Raw genomic sequence first — 17,398 nt, 5'->3', positions numbered from 1 at the left:
GGTGGCGGCTCCACAGCGGAGCTTGGCGGGCCTCAGCCTACCACCATTTCAGGCTGCTTCCAGGCCACACCCAGGAATCTACAAGAGGCGAGCGTATTTTTCTCTCTCAACGTATTAGAAACTCTCATCTCTTTTCAGGTAGCTCCTCCAACGGGAATCCCGTGACAACCGACTCCACGACCACTTCCTACAGCATTACTAGATTTCCCGCAGCTTCGAAATACAAACATTTCCTCCGACAAAAGTTAAAATTGTTACAGTCAGAACCAAAACCCCGAGTGAGAAGGGTCTCTGCTCCCCGTACCCACACCCACGGGGAGCCGACCGGCACGTCTTACCGTTGTTCACCTGGCCGTGGACCGCAGTGGGCACTGATGCCACGTGAGTGCCGTTTTGTGTTACAGTTTTTATTGGTAGCTGGTGTTGACCTAGAGGTGCCTGTTGTACTATGGTCACCGTCTGGACCGGGGTGGTCTGTGCCGTCTGAATGATCCGGCTGGCAGTGCCGAGCGTGGCATGGCCAATGGCGGGAATAGGCTCTACTTTCACTGAAATTAAAAGGAAAAGAAACGACATTCGTATTACTGGAAAGCAAATAAAAGTCTTGCCAGTTTAAAACATAATAACCAGATGGCTATCACGCCTGCTAGAAAATGTCTCTAAAACAAACAGCAAATGAGAAAAAGATGAGGAAACCTTGTTTTGTTTTTTGAGACAGAGTTTCGCTCTTGTTACCCAAGCTGGAGTCCAATGGCGCAACCTCAACTCACTGCAACCTCCACCTTCCGGGTTCATGTGATTCTCCTGCCTCAGCCTCCTGAGTAGCTGGGATTACAGGCATCCGCCACCATGCCCAGCTGATTTTGTATTTTTAGTAGAGACGGGGTTTCTCCATGTTGGTCAGGCTGGTCTCGAACTCCTGACCTCAGGTGATCTGACTGTCTCAGCCCCCCAAAGTGCTGGGATTACAGGTGTGAGCCACTGCACCCGGCCAAGGATGAGCAAATCTTAAGGACTTCCAAGAGTTTAAGGCCGATGGGGCAGCCTCTCCTCCTTTCCCCACAGGCCCACCTTTGACCTCCCTGTGGTCTCCCCTCTCCTCCTTCCCCGCCCCGGCCCACCTCTGACCTCCCTGTGATCTCCCCTCTCGAGCTCCTTTCCCCCCCGCCGGACCACCTTTGACCTCCCTGTGATCTCCCCTCTCCTCCTTTCCCCCACTGCCCACCTTTGACTTCCCTGTGATCTCCCCTCTCCTTTGCCCCCCTGCCTACCTTTGACTTCCCTGTGGTCTCCGTTCTCCTGGGGCTCTGCCTTAGGAGGGGCCAGCACGGCTGCCGGGGTGACCACGGCTTGTCCAGAGACAGTGTACGTGTTCGCTGGGGCCAGTCCGGCCACACTGGTGACCGACACCGCTGGGATCTGGTGGACGACGTGAACCGTCTGCACGACGGGTGGCTGGGAGGTCGAGGTGGTCACTGGGGTGGCCACAGTGTAGGTGACAGGCTTGATGGCCTGTGGTAGCTGCCGCTGGACGGTGATTAAGACTGGCTGACTGGACAGAGGTGACCCTGGTGAAAGACACAGCAGGACTGACACTTACAGATACTGACTTCTACAAACAAAGGTTCTCACATTCAGCACTGACAAGCAACATACAAACTTTAATTTCAAATACAGGATATGGCCTTATTTCACCTCAAAATAGTAAAGTTACTAATAATGAGGGAGGTGTAATATCTTAATAGGGGTATTTAATTCCTATCTCTAACTGCTAAAAATGCAATTTTGGCTCTATTTAGATATCTGTTAACACCTCTTCCCACAGTTCTTTCTTTATGAAAAAGAAAATGTCAATACTCAATATAAGAGGAAACTGGGCTGGGCGCAGTAGCTCACGCCTGTAATCCCAGCACTTTGGGAGGCTGAGGTGGGAGGAGTTTGAGTTCAGCCTGGGCATAGGGAGACCCTGTCTCTATGACAGATGTTAACTGGGCATGTGAGTGTGTGCCTGCAGCCCCGGCTATTTGGGAGACTGAGGAGGGAGGACTGCTTGAGCCTGGAAGGTGGAGACTGCAGTGAGCCAAGAACACGTCACTGTACTCCAGCATGAGTGACAGAGCAAGACCTTGTCTCAAGACAAACGAACAAAAAAATAAAAATAAAAAAGAAGAAAGTGCCCCTGTAGGCCAGAAAGACGAGGGCCACACTCACCTAGGATCAACATCTTCCTCCTGTAACGAGGGGAAGGGAGGAAGAAAGTTCAAAAACAGAGTGGGGCTGTCATAGAGCCTCTGGCACCCAGCCTCTGCCCTTTGTGGTTTGGGGGCTTAGAGCAGAGAGGGAGACATGGCTGTCAGGGGCCACCGCCAGTGGGCAGGGGAGGGCTGTTCTCTGGCTCAGCAGGGCCAGGAATCCCAATTGATCTAATTCACTTTCTGTCAACTGTAACAGACTTAGTTTGGACACATTTCCACACTATGTTTGTTTGTTTAATTCCCCAGGGCACACATTTTTATTCCACATTATGACTTTCTAAGTAAACTGCAAACTGTTTTACCTATTCCTTAAAATGGACATGTTAGGCTGGGCGTGGTGGCTCACGCCTGTACGCTCAGCACTTTGGGAGGCGAAGGCAGGTGGATCACAAGGTCACGAGGTCAGGAGATCGAGACCATCCTGGCCAACATGGTGAAACCCCATCTCTACTAAAAATACAAAAATTAGCTGGGCGTGGTGGTGTGTGCCTGTAGTCCCAGCTACTCAGGAAGCTGAGGCAGGAGAATTCTTTGAACCTGGGAGGCAGAGGTTGCAACGAGCCAAGATCGCGCCACTGCACTCCAGCCTGGCGACAAGGTGAGACTCTGTCTCAAAAAAAAAAAATAAAATAAAATAAAAACGGACATGTTTTTGCTTCCAGTGTCTGGTTTGTCTACTTCATATATTTTTTTTTTTTTGCCGGGGGTGGAGGGTGTGGAGAGTGTTTCATGGATTTTTGAATGACAAACTAAGAAACAGGTTAATTCTAAGTTATTTCAGGCATCTACTCACAGTGCCGTTTAAAGAACGTTCATTGATTTTTAAAAAAACACTCCCAGTGCTATTAGTTTTCCAAGGCCTATAAAATCACACTCAGGTACGAGTATGAGGTACAGAGCGACAGGCAGGCCTTCAGTCCGGCTATTTCTTCTCTGTGGAGCCCAGGCGTCCGCGTCTGGCTCACGCTGTCTGGCCCTCGCTTCCTCTCCCGCTGTCTCACCTGGGGTGCTCTGGGCAAACCGGGCTTCCTGGATTCTGGCCCTCGCTTCCTCTCCCGCTGTCTCACCTGGGGCGCTCTGGGCAAACCGGGCTTCCTGGATGACAGCGAGTTTGGGCTGTGCGGCGCCAGGCTCAGGCTCCAGGGGGGCCGGCGAACCTTCCCTCGACAGGCTCTCAGGGGTCTGGGCGCCACTAGAGTGAGCAGACAGCACTCCAGCGTGATTGGGAGAGGCTGGGGCACTCCTGTGTCACCAAGAAGAAGACATTGCATTTTTACAGGTGACGCACTCAGAAAGCACTTGCTGTTTTAATAAGTGCACTTTGCAAAGGGGGTGTCATTTGTCTTGACAACCAAGTACTGTTGTGTAAGTTCTATTTCTCTGTACGCCTGTGAACTCTGAAAGATAGGCTCAGCCTGTGTGTGACAGAGCCATCACGGGCCCCTCACCCAGACACGCGGCATGGCTGCGGGGCAGAGCTGGCTGCCCTCTCTAAGCAGCTCCTGTGCACAGATAGTAGCAGCCAGCAGCAGGCAAGTCCGTGGGCACTTAAGACTTACATTATGCTTAATTTTTTTTTTTTTTTTTGGTTAAAAACAGTATTCATGGCCGGGCGCGGTGGCTCACGCTTGTAATCCCAGCACTTTGGGAGGCCGAGGCGGGTGGATCACGAGGTCAGGAGATCGAGACCACGGTGAAACCCCGTCTCTACTAAAATTACAAAAAATTAGCCGGGCGTGGTGGCGGGCGCCTGTAGTCCCAGCTACTCGGAGAGGCTGAGGCAGGAGAATGGCGTGAACCCGGGAGGCGGAGCTTGCAGTGAGCTGAGATTGCGCCACTGCACTCCAGCCTGGGCGACAGAGCAAGACTCCGTCTCAAAAAAAAAAAAAAAAAAAAAAAAAAAAAACAGTATTCATGAAGCTAAAAATAAGCATTTAAACTCAGGCAAATTAACACTGTATAAGTCAACTCAAGCTTAAGCAGCTAAAAAGTAGTGTGTTTTTGTTTTGAGACGGAGTTTCACTGTTTTGCCCAGGCTAGATGCCTTCCCGGGTTCAAGCGATTCTCCTGCCTCAGGCTCCTGAGTAGCTGGGACTACAGGCGCGCGCCACCGCGCCTGGCTAATTTTTTTGTATTTTTAGTAGAGACGGGGTTTGACCATATTGGCCAGGCTGATCTCGACCTCCTGACTTCAGGTGATCCGCCCGCCTCGGCCTCCCAAAGTGCTGGGATTACAAGCGTGAGCCACTGCGCCCGGCCTGAAAAGTAGTTTTAATGAACTTTTCCTGTGCCAAAGGAAAGGAAAAACGTCAACGTGGCTCTGGTATGAACATGCGATGAGCCCTGTGAAGCAACAATCACTGCGTTGAGTGCAGTTTAAACTTTGCAAATCGTCTCGAATGTTTCCACCACTAGAACCAGAAACACCTGGGCAGCACCCATCACTTTTGCTCAAATCCCCATCCCAACATTTAATCATAAGGCATTTGGTAGTTCCTTCATTTTCAAAAGGAAATTTTCCCAATATACTGAAGGTAAGTTTAGTGAGCATGAAGTGAGGCCTTTTGTTCTTCTTTTTCCTTACCTAGAAGAGAGCGGTCCCAGAGGGGTTCTAAAGCAGGGCACGCCCCTAGGCCGTCGTTTCCTAAAAGCCTGTTCTATTAATTTGCTTTCAGAGGCTGGGTCTATCCTCCAGAATGAGCCTTTGCCTGGTTCTTCCTGGGAACGCGGCACTTTGATGAAATAACGATTCAGAGAGAGATTGTGGCGAATTGAATTCTATGAAACATAAAAAAATACGTAGAATTCATATATTTATTTGCTGAGAAATAAAAACGTGTCCTTGTTTCAGTGCCCTGCAAAGCAGAAACCTGCATGTTGGGCCTGGCAGACTGCGAGAGTGAATTTTCTTTTCTTTTGCGTCACACAAGTAATGTGCCGACAACGTAACAAGGTCCGAGGGAGGCCCATCCTATGGAGGAGCATGAAACCCGGTCATCATGCTTACAAACGATGACAGACAGTGACGTTTACAGGCTGTGCTGTGTGGAAAGAGCAGCCCTCCCGCCTTTAGTGAGCAATTCTCAAGGGAAGTAGCAGCCTGGGGTTTGAGCCCTTCAGCCCAAGGCTGCTATGAGCTTCCAAAGAGGAAAGGACAGTGCACTCTGTGGCAGAACGGGCCCCGGGAGGCAGGGTGGGGAGCTGGGAACAGGAGGGATGAGCAATCCGCACAGCGAGGACAGAGGCCATTTCTGACTCCATCTCCTTTCAAGGTGGGAAACCCAGGACTGCAACTGTCAGCACAGAGCATTCCAGGTGGAGGCAATGACTTAGCTGCCAACCTCTCCCTGCTTAGAGACAAACAGCTGATGTGAGCCATTCTGTTAAAATACTTTTTCGCAAAGAATTAGCTTACAGAATCTGTCATGCCATTAAAAGTAAATTAATCCAGTATAAAGTATTCGGTAAACCAGCAAAAAAGAAAAATGAGCAGGAGGCTGAAAATCAGATGGACACCATCGTCCAGGAAGAGAGGACTTGGCAAAGTGCCTGTTTTTTTATTTGATCTTTGAAATAATTTCGTCAGGTAAACAGGAAAAATTTCCCTCCCAGCTCCTCATCAGTGCATCATTCCTTCTATTACAAAAAGCCAGATGGGCACGGTGGCTCAGTTGAGGTCAGGAGTTTGAGACCAGTCTGGCCAACATGGTGAAACCCCGTCTCTACTGAACATACAAAAATCAGCCGGGTGCAGTGGCTCACGCCTGTAATCCCAGCACTTTGGGACGCCCAGGCGGGCAGATCACGAGGTCAGGAGATCGAGCCATCCTGGCTAACACGGTGAAACCCCGTCTCTACTAAAAATACAAAAAATTAGCAGGGTGTAGTGGCGGGCACCTGTAGTCCCAGCTGCTGGGGAGGCTGAGACAGGAGAATGGCGTGAACCCGGGAGGCGGAGCTTGCAGTGAGCCGAGACTACGCCACTGCACTCCAGCCTGGGCGACACAGTGTGACTCCACCTCAAAAAAAAAAAAAAAAAAAAAAAACTGTACAAAAATCATCCAGGCACAGTGGCCCACACCTGCAGTCCCAGCTACTCAGGATGTTGAAGCTGCAGAATCGCTTGAACTTGAGAGGAGGAGGTTGCAGTGAGCCCAGATCGCACCACTGCACTCCAGCCTGGGCAATAGAAGCAAGACTCCATCTCAAAAAAAAAAGCCCAGCTAAGGGTTTACAGACAACCTGAAGCAAGCCCCCGCTGTGACCTGATTCAGGCTGCACCATCACAGCCAAAGCCGGACGAAAGTCATGGGTTCACAGAAACATTTCGTGAATTTACATTAATCTGTAGATTTAAAATTAAGCTATTAAAGTGTTAAAATGGTGATCGCTCCAAACAAAATCTGGAGCTATCCAAAAAGTCATTTCTAAATTCCCCAATTAACCTTATTAGAATTGCAAGCCTCAGCCTGAATTTCCAAATTGTCAGAGAAATCCAACATATAAAATAACACTTTACAACCAATCTCGGGGGCTGTTCAAGTGCCATCCTAACGCCTTTGGGCCCTGTGGATGGGAGCTACTTCATGGGCGACATGGAGAGGTGGGCTAGGCCGTGTGTGGGATTTGTGAAACTGTTTACAGGTAAGGGCATCAGATGAGATTTCAAATATTCTAATAACCACAGATACCTGCTATAATGTTTTATTTGGCTTTAGCTGACGCCCAATCTTTCTATCAATTCCTCCAGAAAATCAAACGTGACTGTTATTGGTGCCCCGACAAAGACAGAGAAGGCAAAGCTTTGCCAACTGCTCTCAGAATTGTAAGTGTGAAGTAGAAGGTAGCTTCTGAGACTGTGACTGAAGAAAAGCAAACCCAGACGATGGGAATATAAAACCCTCAAGCAGTGCAAACGGCAATCCCAGCCACTGCCTGAGAAGGACGACTTCCCCTCTCGCTGTTCTACCAGGACCAGTCCTCCTAAGCGGGGACCCAGAAAGAACTGCCCCACACAGGGTCCGAGGCTGAAGGGCAGACAACAGTCAACAAGCCCCGAAGTGAAGGCTGTGGCTGTACTGACTGATGTGGAGTCATTTAATTTGCATGCTGTTAGGAGGAAAGAAGGTTAGCACAGTGGGAATCTGGAAGCAGAAAAGGTGACTTCGGGGCCAGACTCCAGCCATGTGAGCAGAAGAACGTGACACGGGCCAGAAGCCCTGCCCCTGCGTCACCACTACCATCACTTACGAGACGCAAAGTCAGTCTGCGGAATTGGGGAGCTGCTATTTTCTGTCCTGAAAACGTAAAAGAACCCAGTCCGCAGCATCAGAATAGATTCTAACCTATTTTATTCTCCAATCCATCTCCCTGACAACAACTCCAAGGGCAAATGAGGAAAGATTACTTGTGATTTGCCAGCCAACTAGACTCCAGAAAATATGAGGAATTAATGAGACATTTAATGTAGACACAAATAGAATAAAGTAACTATGTTTCTAAGGTAATTTAAGGCCGTTGTAATTTGATCAAACCCAGGATGGATGTTCCTTCATTCTGTTGCTACATGTATTAAAACCACATTGACTGGACTCTAATGATTCAGAAATTTTAAAGCTTTCAGAGAAAATGTGGGCTGTTACTCTTTAACGCTAAACAGGAAGAAAAGGATTTGCAATTCTGAGCAAATTATCTTTCCCCCAAAGGCTTTCCGAATTGAGCGTCTGCTGAAAATCAGCCCTCCCTGGGCACCAGCTCCCTCCCTTCCGGGGCTCTCCTCTGTGCCTTCCTGCAGCCTTCCTAAGCAGACCTCACGTTTCTCAAGGACAGTTTGTCTGTTTAACCTCACCCAGCCCTGGGTGCCCTCCAGTGTGCATTCTGCACAGTAAGGGTGTGTACACAAACGGAAGAGACGGAACGGGCCAAGTTCCTTTCAGAGGATGGGTCTAATGTCCAGGAACGCTTCCAAAAGTGCAAGGGTGAGGATGAGTCCAGAGCACAGTCCTCCCTTTAAAAGAGATCAAGTGATGGGTGCAGTGGCTCATACCTATAATCCCAGCACTGTGGGAGGCCAAGGCGGGTGGATCACTTGAGGTCAGGAGTTCGAGACCAGCCTGGCCAACATGGCAAACTCCCATCTCTAGTAAAAACACAAAAATTAGCCGGGCGTGGTGGCATGCACCTGTAGTCCCAGCTACTCAGGAGGCTGAGGATGGAGAATCACTTGAATCCGGGAGGCAAAGGTTGCAGTGAGCTGAGATCGCGCCACTGCACTCCAGCCTGGGCGACAGAGTGAGACTCTGTCCCAAAAAAATAAAAATAAAATAAAATAAAAATAAATAAAAGGAACCAGCTCTAGTCCCTTTGGAGGCTGAGAGACTCGTCTTTTCAAACTTTTCATAGTCATAACAATTATCTCAATTCTGGGTTAAGTAAAATTATAAAACCATAAAAAATCATTTTGGAGTCACCGAGGCCTTGACCCGCGGTGTCAGCAGTACGCACAGAGCGCCCGGCGGGGCCCTAACCCAGGGCTGGGCCTGGAACGCAGGTGCTGCCGTGACTGGGCAGTGAGCAGGCCGCGGCCTTGGCTGCGAGGCCTTAAACCGGCCGCCCGCCGCGCCCTGCATGCTGGTTGGGCTGCAGGCAGGGTAGGAGCCTATTCCGGGCTGCAATGATGGACGCCTTAGAAGAAGACAGCTTTGTGCTGTCTTTCTCCTCCACCTCTGATGAATTTGCTGTTGTGGTTGGATATTTAGAGGACATTAGCATGGATAACGAGTTCCAGTTATTACAGAGAAATTTCATGGACAAGTACTACCTCGAGTTTGAAGACATGGAAGAGAATAAACTCACCTACACACCTATTTTTAATGAACACATTTCTTTTTTTCTTTTTCTTTTTTTTTGAGATGGAGTTTTGCTCTTGTTGCCCAGGCTGGAGTGCAATGACGTGATATCAGCTCACCGCAATCTCCGCCACGTGGGTTCAAGCAATTCTCCTGCTTCAGCCTCCTGAGTAGCTGGGATTACAGGCACGTACCACCACGCCCAGCTAATAATATTGTATTTTTAGTAGAGACGTGGTTTCTCCATGTTGGTCATCTGGTCTCGAACCCCCGACCACAGGTGATCTGCCGGCCACAGCCTCCCAAAGTGCTGGGATTACAGGCGTGAACCACCGCGCCCAGCCTGAATACATTTTTTTGGTAGAAAAATATATTGAAGAGCAGCTGCTGGAGCAGATTCCTGGATTCAACATGGCAGCTTTCACCACCACATTACAGCACCATAAAAGTGAAGCAGCTGGTGACATATTCGACATGCTGCTACCTTCACAGTCTCGGACTACAGAGCAGAAAACGAAGGCCGAGGACTAGACCTAAGCAGTGGCTTAGTGGTCACTTCGTTGTGTCAATCATCTTCTGTGCCAGCTTCCCAGAATAATCTGCAGCACTGGGTCCTCCCTCCAGCCCATGAATTGGAACATTCTGGATGTCACCAGCCCAACAGGCTCAGCTCTTGATGACAGAATACATCTTGGAAAAAGACTGACTCTGTTTTGTAATTCTTCATTTATGTTAAATATTGACAGGTCAAAACCAAAATGACCTAACCCTCCCAGACCTATTGCTCCTGAAACACCTTCTCGTATTCATTAACCGTAGTACTCCTCCCCTCCTCAAGGAGACACTTCTCTCAGGAGCTTCTGAGTCAGACGCCTCTGGAGCGAGCCCATGTCCAGCACTCCACCTGGGGGGTCCTTCCCCGACCACACATGCTGGTGTGGACGTGTGGACGAACGCACCGCCACCCTCTGTCCCAGCAGGCTCTATGTGAAACTTTGTGCATGTGCATCTCTCTCTCTTTCTCACAGGGGTCACAGTTTCGGTACTTCAGCCTCAATGGGGTTCCTGGTGTCTATCTAGGGTGTTACTCAAGCCCAGCTTGAGATTCCAGAATCTCCTGTGATCACAGCTTGTCACGGCTGTAGGAATCAACAGAAAGAGACGTCCTCTACATAAAAGCTCCACGTGAAAAGCCACTCCTAGTCTTAACATTTGCAGTCCTTGTGTCACTGTCTTCTGGTCCTGATGTAGTCCCACTGTTTCTACTAGAAGTCTCTTTTAAGCATTATTTTAAAAATATATATTTTTATAGATGAATACTCAGGCTAATCTAGTGGATATGATCTTGGGATTTCCATGATTATCCACTTAAAGATCAAAGTATTATATGCCGTGTGCTTTTTAGGTGTTAATGCTGTGAAGGCAAAAATGCTTTCTACATTGGCGTTCGTTCCTATTTGACTGGGCACCTATGAATGTATGCTGTGTGCTAGAAATAGACTAAAACATTCTTACAGCATGTTAGTGAGTTTGTGTGTTTGCTGAAGATCCTTTCTGTATAAACCAGTTTGTTAGGCTCTCTGGGTTAGGGACTCTGCATTTTCTTCCTCTCCTACCGAGATGGTGTTCCACTGGTCCAGCCTGGCGGGAGCAGCAGGCAGGGCACAGCTTTACTGGCTGTTTGCCGCTTTGCTTTAGTGCAATGTGTGGTACATTACTTATCAGAAAACACGTATGTCATCTCTAGAAAGAAGAAAAACATAGTAGTTCAATGCCCAGTGTCCCTTTGATTTTTTTTTTAATAGTAAAAATAAGAATCCGTACTGACTTTTCACTTGGCCATCCTGGTTTTAAAGGACAAGCTACAAGCTCCGTGTTTTTCTGTACTAAAGTGTCACTTATTAAATACTTTTGTACCATGAAAAAATCAAATCATAGGAGGTAAATGCAAACAAAGGAAAGATATATGGCATCTTTTCAAATAGGATTCCTCAGACCATCTCATTTCACCCTCAGATGTCCTCTGTGGATTGACCAAAAAGCTATACCATAGGTAGACAATGCAAAACACCTGGCTTTTGTTGTGAGCCAGGAGGGACGAAGTCAGAATAAGGTCTGACGCACTGGGAAGGGTGGCTCAGAGAATCTCATGGCAGAGGAAGAGCCCGTGAGGGTCAGTATTCCGACAGCCAAGGGTACAGCTGAGGACAGAAAGAAATTAAGAGTACATTGGCCAGGCGCGGTGGCTCACACCTGTAATCCCAGCACTTTGGGAGACCAAGGCAGGCAGATCACCTGAGGTCGGGAGTTCAACACAAGCCTGACCAACATGGAGAAACCCCGTCTCTACTAAAAATACAAAATTAGCCGGGTGTGGCGGCTCACGCCTGTAGTCCCAGCTACTCATGAGGCTGAGGCAAGAGAATCGCTTGAACCTGGGAGGTGGAAGTTGCAGTGAGCCGAGATCGCGCCATTGCACTCCAGCCTCGGCAACAAGAGCAAAACTCTGTCTCAAAAAAAAAAAAAAAAAAGAGTCCATGTCCATGAACTAGGGGGAATCTGGAGAAACCAATCCCTCTCCCACTTAATTAGCTGGAGCCACGAGGAGTGAAATGACACAGGAGCAACCTTACTGGGGAAAGAGATGCAGCTGTAGACCTACAGACCTTGATCTAGACAGGAAAGAAAACGTTTCAACAGAAACAAGTTTAAGAGCAGTTCAGCAGAGAAGGGTGCCTGATGTGTGATTGCCATTCCCTGCCGACGTGAGCTGTACAGGCACCTGCAACAGACTACAGAAAGCAGTGCATGCATGAGGGGTCCCGTGGGGTCCTCGCCACTTCACGACTGTGGTCCAGGAGAGCCTTGCTCCAAGGGTTCTGCTCCCCAAAAGGCCTGTCGTGACTTGGGTCCCCCCAAAACTGAGGCCAGGCCTTTATCCATCCACCCTCTTTAGCAAGAAAGCCTTGTCCTCTTCATAGGTAGTTCTCAAATAAATGGATGTTAGAAAAAACACACAGAAATAACACTCAAGAGAAACATATTAAAGTCCAATAAAGCATTAAAGTCTAATAAAGCTTCTTAGAAAAACATTCACAAAGCCCCAGGTAACTGGTATCTCAAACCATCAGAATAAGCTGTAAACTCTGAGGGACCCTCACACACTCCCACAGAGCAAGCTGGACCCCATGTGGAGTTTCTCTCCTTGACAAAGCCATAAAGCCATGGTCACTGGACCATGGGTAGAAGTGATTGGTTGTGTGTGTAAGAGTGTGTAAGAGTGTGTGTAAGTGTGTGTGCGTGTAAGTGTGTGCGCGTGTGTAAGAGTGTGCGTGTGTGTATGTGTGTGCGTGTGGTGTGTAAGAGTGTGTGCGTGCATGTGTGAGTGTGAGTGTGTGCGCGTGTGAGTGTGTAAGAGTGTGCGTGTGTGTAAGAGTGTGTGTGCGTGTGTGTGTGTATATAGATAGTTTGAAGCATAGCCTCAGTTTTACAGAGTAAATGTGGCCAGAATTTAGCATGCAATACGTTAAGAGACCCTGACATGTAACTGAATATGGAACTACTCTCCAAATCCAGCATTTTCCTAATGGTCAATTAAGAGATGCCCCCTTGCTATAAATAGGAAGGCAGGCAGGACAGGGTGTAGATACTACAGGTATGGGGGTGGCAGGGCACAAGGTGGGCCAGAGGGGAGGCTGGGTCTCATTCCGTACCTTTCATGATTAAAGACCCCCAAGCCCCTCCACAAAGGAAATATGGAAGACGTGGCTGGTAGGCGTTTTCTTTCTGAGACAGGGTCTTGCTCTGTCGCCCAGGCTGGAGTGCAATGGTGTGATCACAGCTATCTGTAACCTCTGCTTCCTGGGCTCAGGTGATCCTCCCACCTCAGCCTCTGGAGTAGCTGGGACCACAAGCGTGAGCCACCACACTCAGCTAATTTTTTTTTATTTTTTGTAGAGACAGGGTCTCGCCATGTTGCCCAGGCTGCTCTCGAAATCCCGGAGTCACGTGATCCACCTGCCTCAGCTCTCAAAGTGCTAGAATTATAGGCATGAGTTACTGTGCCCGGCCGGTAGGCTATTTTTTAATATAACATGTTAATACATCTGCGGTTAAAAGAAAAAAGTTTTTTTCCCTTCAATAAATAGAAAACAGTTGCCCCTGCACCACCCTTACCACTCAGCCATATAGTTTAGATGTTTTTTTCAGGATCATTTACTCATTAAATGAAGGCCTCAAAGAAATTCTATAGATGTTCCTGGTTACTTAATGAATTAAAAAACTATAAGCATACATACATTTCTTCTCTCACTATGTTTTTAATATTCTATATTTCAAACCTACCCACTGCCAAATTATTTCAAATAGCAAGATTCTCCTATACATCCAGTAAACAGCCAACACAACACAGATACACAGAGAAAAAACCTACATAGCCTAAAGGGTTAAAATTATTGGCATAACAAGAGTGAGACTCTGACTCAAAACAAACAAAAAAATTATTGGTGTGTGAGCTGACCAAAAGGAGTATTTTGCAGATTTCAAAGTGTCTTTTGCAGGTAGCCCCGGGGTTCCACGAGCAGGTGGGCTCCCCAGCTGAGACAGGGCACACCACGTTCGTCTGTTTTTTACCCCGGCCAATTGGTTAAGATGTCTTCTAAGTGTTCCTTGGTAAAACATGGTTTGAAAACTGTCTCTGCAAACTTCAAAACTTCTGTCCATTAGCAGGACTAGATGAGGAAGACAGGAGAATGCCAAAGGGACGGACAGGCTGGGCTTTAAATTTCTCCTACATTTCAAATATGAACTGCATTGGTCAAAGGGAAATAAACAATCCACACTTCACAAATCCTATGCAGACACATGAATCTCCACAACAGTAAAGCACGCAGGCCCGGGCGCTCTTCCAGAACCATGCTTCCTTCTGCTCCACACGAAGAAGGTGAGGCAGAGCACGGCAGCACCGGCCCCCAACTCCTCTTCCTCTCAGCACCGGAGGCTCCAACCCCCCCACCTTCCTACCCTGTGCCTGCGTTACATACAGCAGCCACTCCACTTTCTTCTTGGTGTCCATTAGCCTCTATTTAACAGCAAACTGAAAGGCACTTACCTGCCAGCCCTTGTCCGCAGTCCTGTAGTAGGGATAATTTTTAGTGATGTGTGTATAAATTCCGTTCAGGGTGAGCTGTTTGTCAGGAGCCATTGTAATTGCTTGTACTATTAGTTGTGCATAGGAGTAAGGTGGCTTTGAATCATCCTGTATTTAAAAAAAAAAACAAACAAAAAAAGAATATTGAAGTTACCACATTTTGTATTAAATTTACCAGATTTAAAGATTCTCAGTGCTTTTAAGTGTTCCTCTGATACCTCATTTTTCTTTTTTTTGAGACAGAGTCTTGCTATGTCGCCCAGGCTGGAGTGCAGTGGCACGATCTCGCTTCACCGCAACCTCTGCCTACCGGGTTCAAGCAATTCTCCTGCCTCAGCCTCCCAAATAGCTGGGATTACAGGCACTTGCCACCAGGCCCGGCTAATTTTTGTGGTTTTAGTAGAGACGGAGTTTCACCATGTTGGCCAGGCTGGTCTCAAACTCCTGACCTCAGGTGATCTGCCTGCCTCGGCCTCCCAAAGTGATGGGATTACAGGTTTGAGCCACTACACCCAGCCTGATACCTCATTTTTCTTACTATAAAAGTAATATAATTTGAAAACATGGAGGACACAAATGGAAAACTATAAAGAACATTAAAAATTACATAAGGAAAAAATCCAAATGTCAAAAATGAAGAAATAAAGGCTGCTTGACCTCAGTGAGTCCACGGCAAAGCACCTCAACCACGACCAGATCCTGTCAGCTAACCCAGGGGTACAGGCGAGGGGTGGGTAAGGCTGGCTGAGGGCTCAGAGCCAGCAGCACCCCTCCCCAGGCATAAGCACCAGGGGTGGCCAGGGCTGCTCAGAGGCCCTGGACTCACCAAATACCCGTCCAGAAGGAGCCCCTGCCGCCCACGAGGAGGAGCCCCCTGGCCCACGAAGAGTCCCATGGAGGCTTCACCTTGGGGTCGGAGACATCCTGGCTGCTGAGTGCCCCGCTGACAGGCTGGCATCCTTGGTCCTGGCTCTTTCAAGGCCACTGGTGGCTCCCTGTCACAGTGACAACTTGAAACCCACACTGATAGGCACAAGCCCACTGGGAAAGGGAATCACCCCTGGTTGTGAACTTCTGGGCAACACACTTGTCAACATGGATGAAGAGCAGCAGATAATGTTGGATGAAAAAATACATTCAAGATGATACTATATACATGAGGTTTTACAATGAACAATTATAGACTGTTCAAGGATAAACACAAATGGAATGGGAAACAGGCAGGCTGACAGGAGGCAAGGACATACAGATGTGCCCACATGGGCTTCCACAGCACAGGTCGCGTTTAGCACTAACAGCTCAGAGTGAGCAGAGGGACGTTTGTCTTTTCTTTCTTTCTTTCTTGGGGACAGGGTCTCACTCTGTCGCCCAGGCCAGAGTGCAGTGGTGTGATCACGGCTCACTGAAGCCTGAACTCCCAGGGCTCAGTGATCCTCCCACCTCAGCCTCCCCAGTAGCTGGGACTCCAAGCACATGCAACTATGCCTGGCTAATTTTTGGTATTTTTGTAGAGACAGGATCTTGCTTTTTTGTCCAATCTGATCTCAAACTCCTGAGCTCAAGTGATACGCCCACCTTGGCCTCCCAAAGTCAAATTTGTCTTTTTCTTTTTTTTGAGACAGAGTCTCACTCTGTCGCCCAGGCTGGAGTGCAGTGGCACGATCTCAGCTCACTGCAAACTCTGCCTCCCGGGTTCACGCCATTCTCCTGCCTCAGCCTCCCGAGTAGCTGGGACTACAGGCGCCCGCCACCACGCTCGGCTAATTTTTTGTATTTTTAGTAGAGACGGGGTTTCACTGTGTTAGCCAGGATGGCCTCGACCTCCTGACCTCGTGATCCTCCCACCTCGGTCTCCCAAAGTGCTGGGATTACAGGCGTGAGCCACTGCGCCCAGCCTATCGCTTTTTTTTCTAAACAGAAAAATGTAATCACAAGGAGACCCTCCACACACCTAATTCTTTTTTTTTAGACAGGGTCTTGCTATGTTGCCCAGGCTAGAGTACAGTGGCTATTCAAGGATTGATTGTAGCTCACCACAGCTTTGAACTCAAGTGATTCTCTTGCCTCAGCCTCCCGAGCAGCTGTGACTACAGTACATGCCACGCTGCCCGCTACGTCTCTTCTTTTAAACAGCTAACAAAGCCTTCGTCACTGTGCCTATGCTGTTGGTGTACTTCCCTGTGATCTTTTTTCTATGTTTCTACAACCTTTTTAAATTGAAAAACATATAAAACAGACAGAAAAGCTCATGATACATTTATGTCAGCTGAACAAACTGTTGCAAAGTGAACATCAGTATACTAGGTCAAGAGACAGGGCACCACCAGCATCCCCAACACGCTCGTATGGGCCCTCTCAGCCCACCACCTCTACTTCTCAAAGAGGCCACCATTACTACTGACTGACTTCTTAGAGTGACCACAATTTTGCTGGGATTTACCAAGTTTTACCACTTGGCTGCATCCTTAAACAATACAACTTAGATCTGTCCAATTTTAAGCCTGACAGCAATGGCACCACACACGATGCACCCTCCTTGCCTAGCACCCTGTGTTAAGACGCCGTAGTCGGCTGCAGGTGGGGGATGCACGGCTGTGGCTTATTCATTCTCATGGCTGTGCTGCGTTCTGCTGGGATAGATCACATTTCCTAAATATGTCAAGTAATACCACGCATGGTTCTTACTCTCTTTCTTCCACTCAGCATTACATCCGGAATATTTCCATATCAGCAAATACTTTGCATGCTATTCCCTAAGTGGAACCACAATATCCTAATCACCATTCCCTAGGGACACTGAGGTTGCGTTCTTTTTATTTTTTATTTTTTTAAACGGGAGCTCACTCTCTCACCCAGGCTGGAGTTCAATGGCGTGATCTCAGCTCACTGCAACCTCCGCCTCCCGGGGTTCAAGTGATTCTCCCGCCTCAGCCTCCGGAGCAGCTGAGATTACAGCTGCGTGCTACCATGCCTGGCTTTTTGTATTTTTTTGGTAGAAGCGGGGTTTAACCATGTTGACCAGGCTGGTCTCCAACTCCTGACCTCAAGTGATCCCCCTGCCTCGGCCTCCCAAAGTGCTGGGATTACAGGCATGAGCCACCGCACACAGCCGCATTCCATTGTTTTATACAAACTTTCATCCATTT

The 17,398-nt window shown here is 48.3% G+C and overlaps 1 protein-coding gene and 2 pseudogenes across 2 annotated transcripts in view; 1 reads left to right on the top strand and 2 right to left on the bottom strand.

Moving 5' to 3' along the window:
• FOXK2 (forkhead box K2) overlaps nucleotides 1–17,398 on the bottom strand; it is an 85,440-nt gene that overhangs the window by 16,339 nt on the left and 51,703 nt on the right. The window contains exons 4-8 of the mRNA XM_030827182.1: nucleotides 14,214–14,360; nucleotides 4,840–5,033; nucleotides 3,323–3,498; nucleotides 1,272–1,568; nucleotides 339–548 (exon numbers count right to left, since the gene is read on the bottom strand). Of these exons, the coding sequence (XP_030683042.1) occupies nucleotides 339–548; nucleotides 1,272–1,568; nucleotides 3,323–3,498; nucleotides 4,840–5,033; nucleotides 14,214–14,360 (1,024 nt within the window). The remainder of the gene's footprint in view (nucleotides 1–338; nucleotides 549–1,271; nucleotides 1,569–3,322; nucleotides 3,499–4,839; nucleotides 5,034–14,213; nucleotides 14,361–17,398) is intronic.
• On the bottom strand, nucleotides 5,175–5,269 carry LOC115838493 (annotated as a pseudogene).
• LOC115838271 lies at nucleotides 8,597–11,030 on the top strand (annotated as a pseudogene). The gene is made up of 2 exons (XR_004033268.1): nucleotides 8,597–9,128; nucleotides 9,448–11,030. The product of XR_004033268.1 is annotated as an ADP-ribosylation factor-like protein 2-binding protein (transcript).

Source organism: Nomascus leucogenys, chromosome 14, assembly GCF_006542625.1.
Source record: "Nomascus leucogenys isolate Asia chromosome 14, Asia_NLE_v1, whole genome shotgun sequence".
NCBI lineage: Eukaryota > Metazoa > Chordata > Mammalia > Primates > Hylobatidae > Nomascus > Nomascus leucogenys.
The sequence above is the reverse complement of the archived record's forward strand: the minus strand, read 5'-3'. Positions and strand labels throughout refer to the sequence as shown.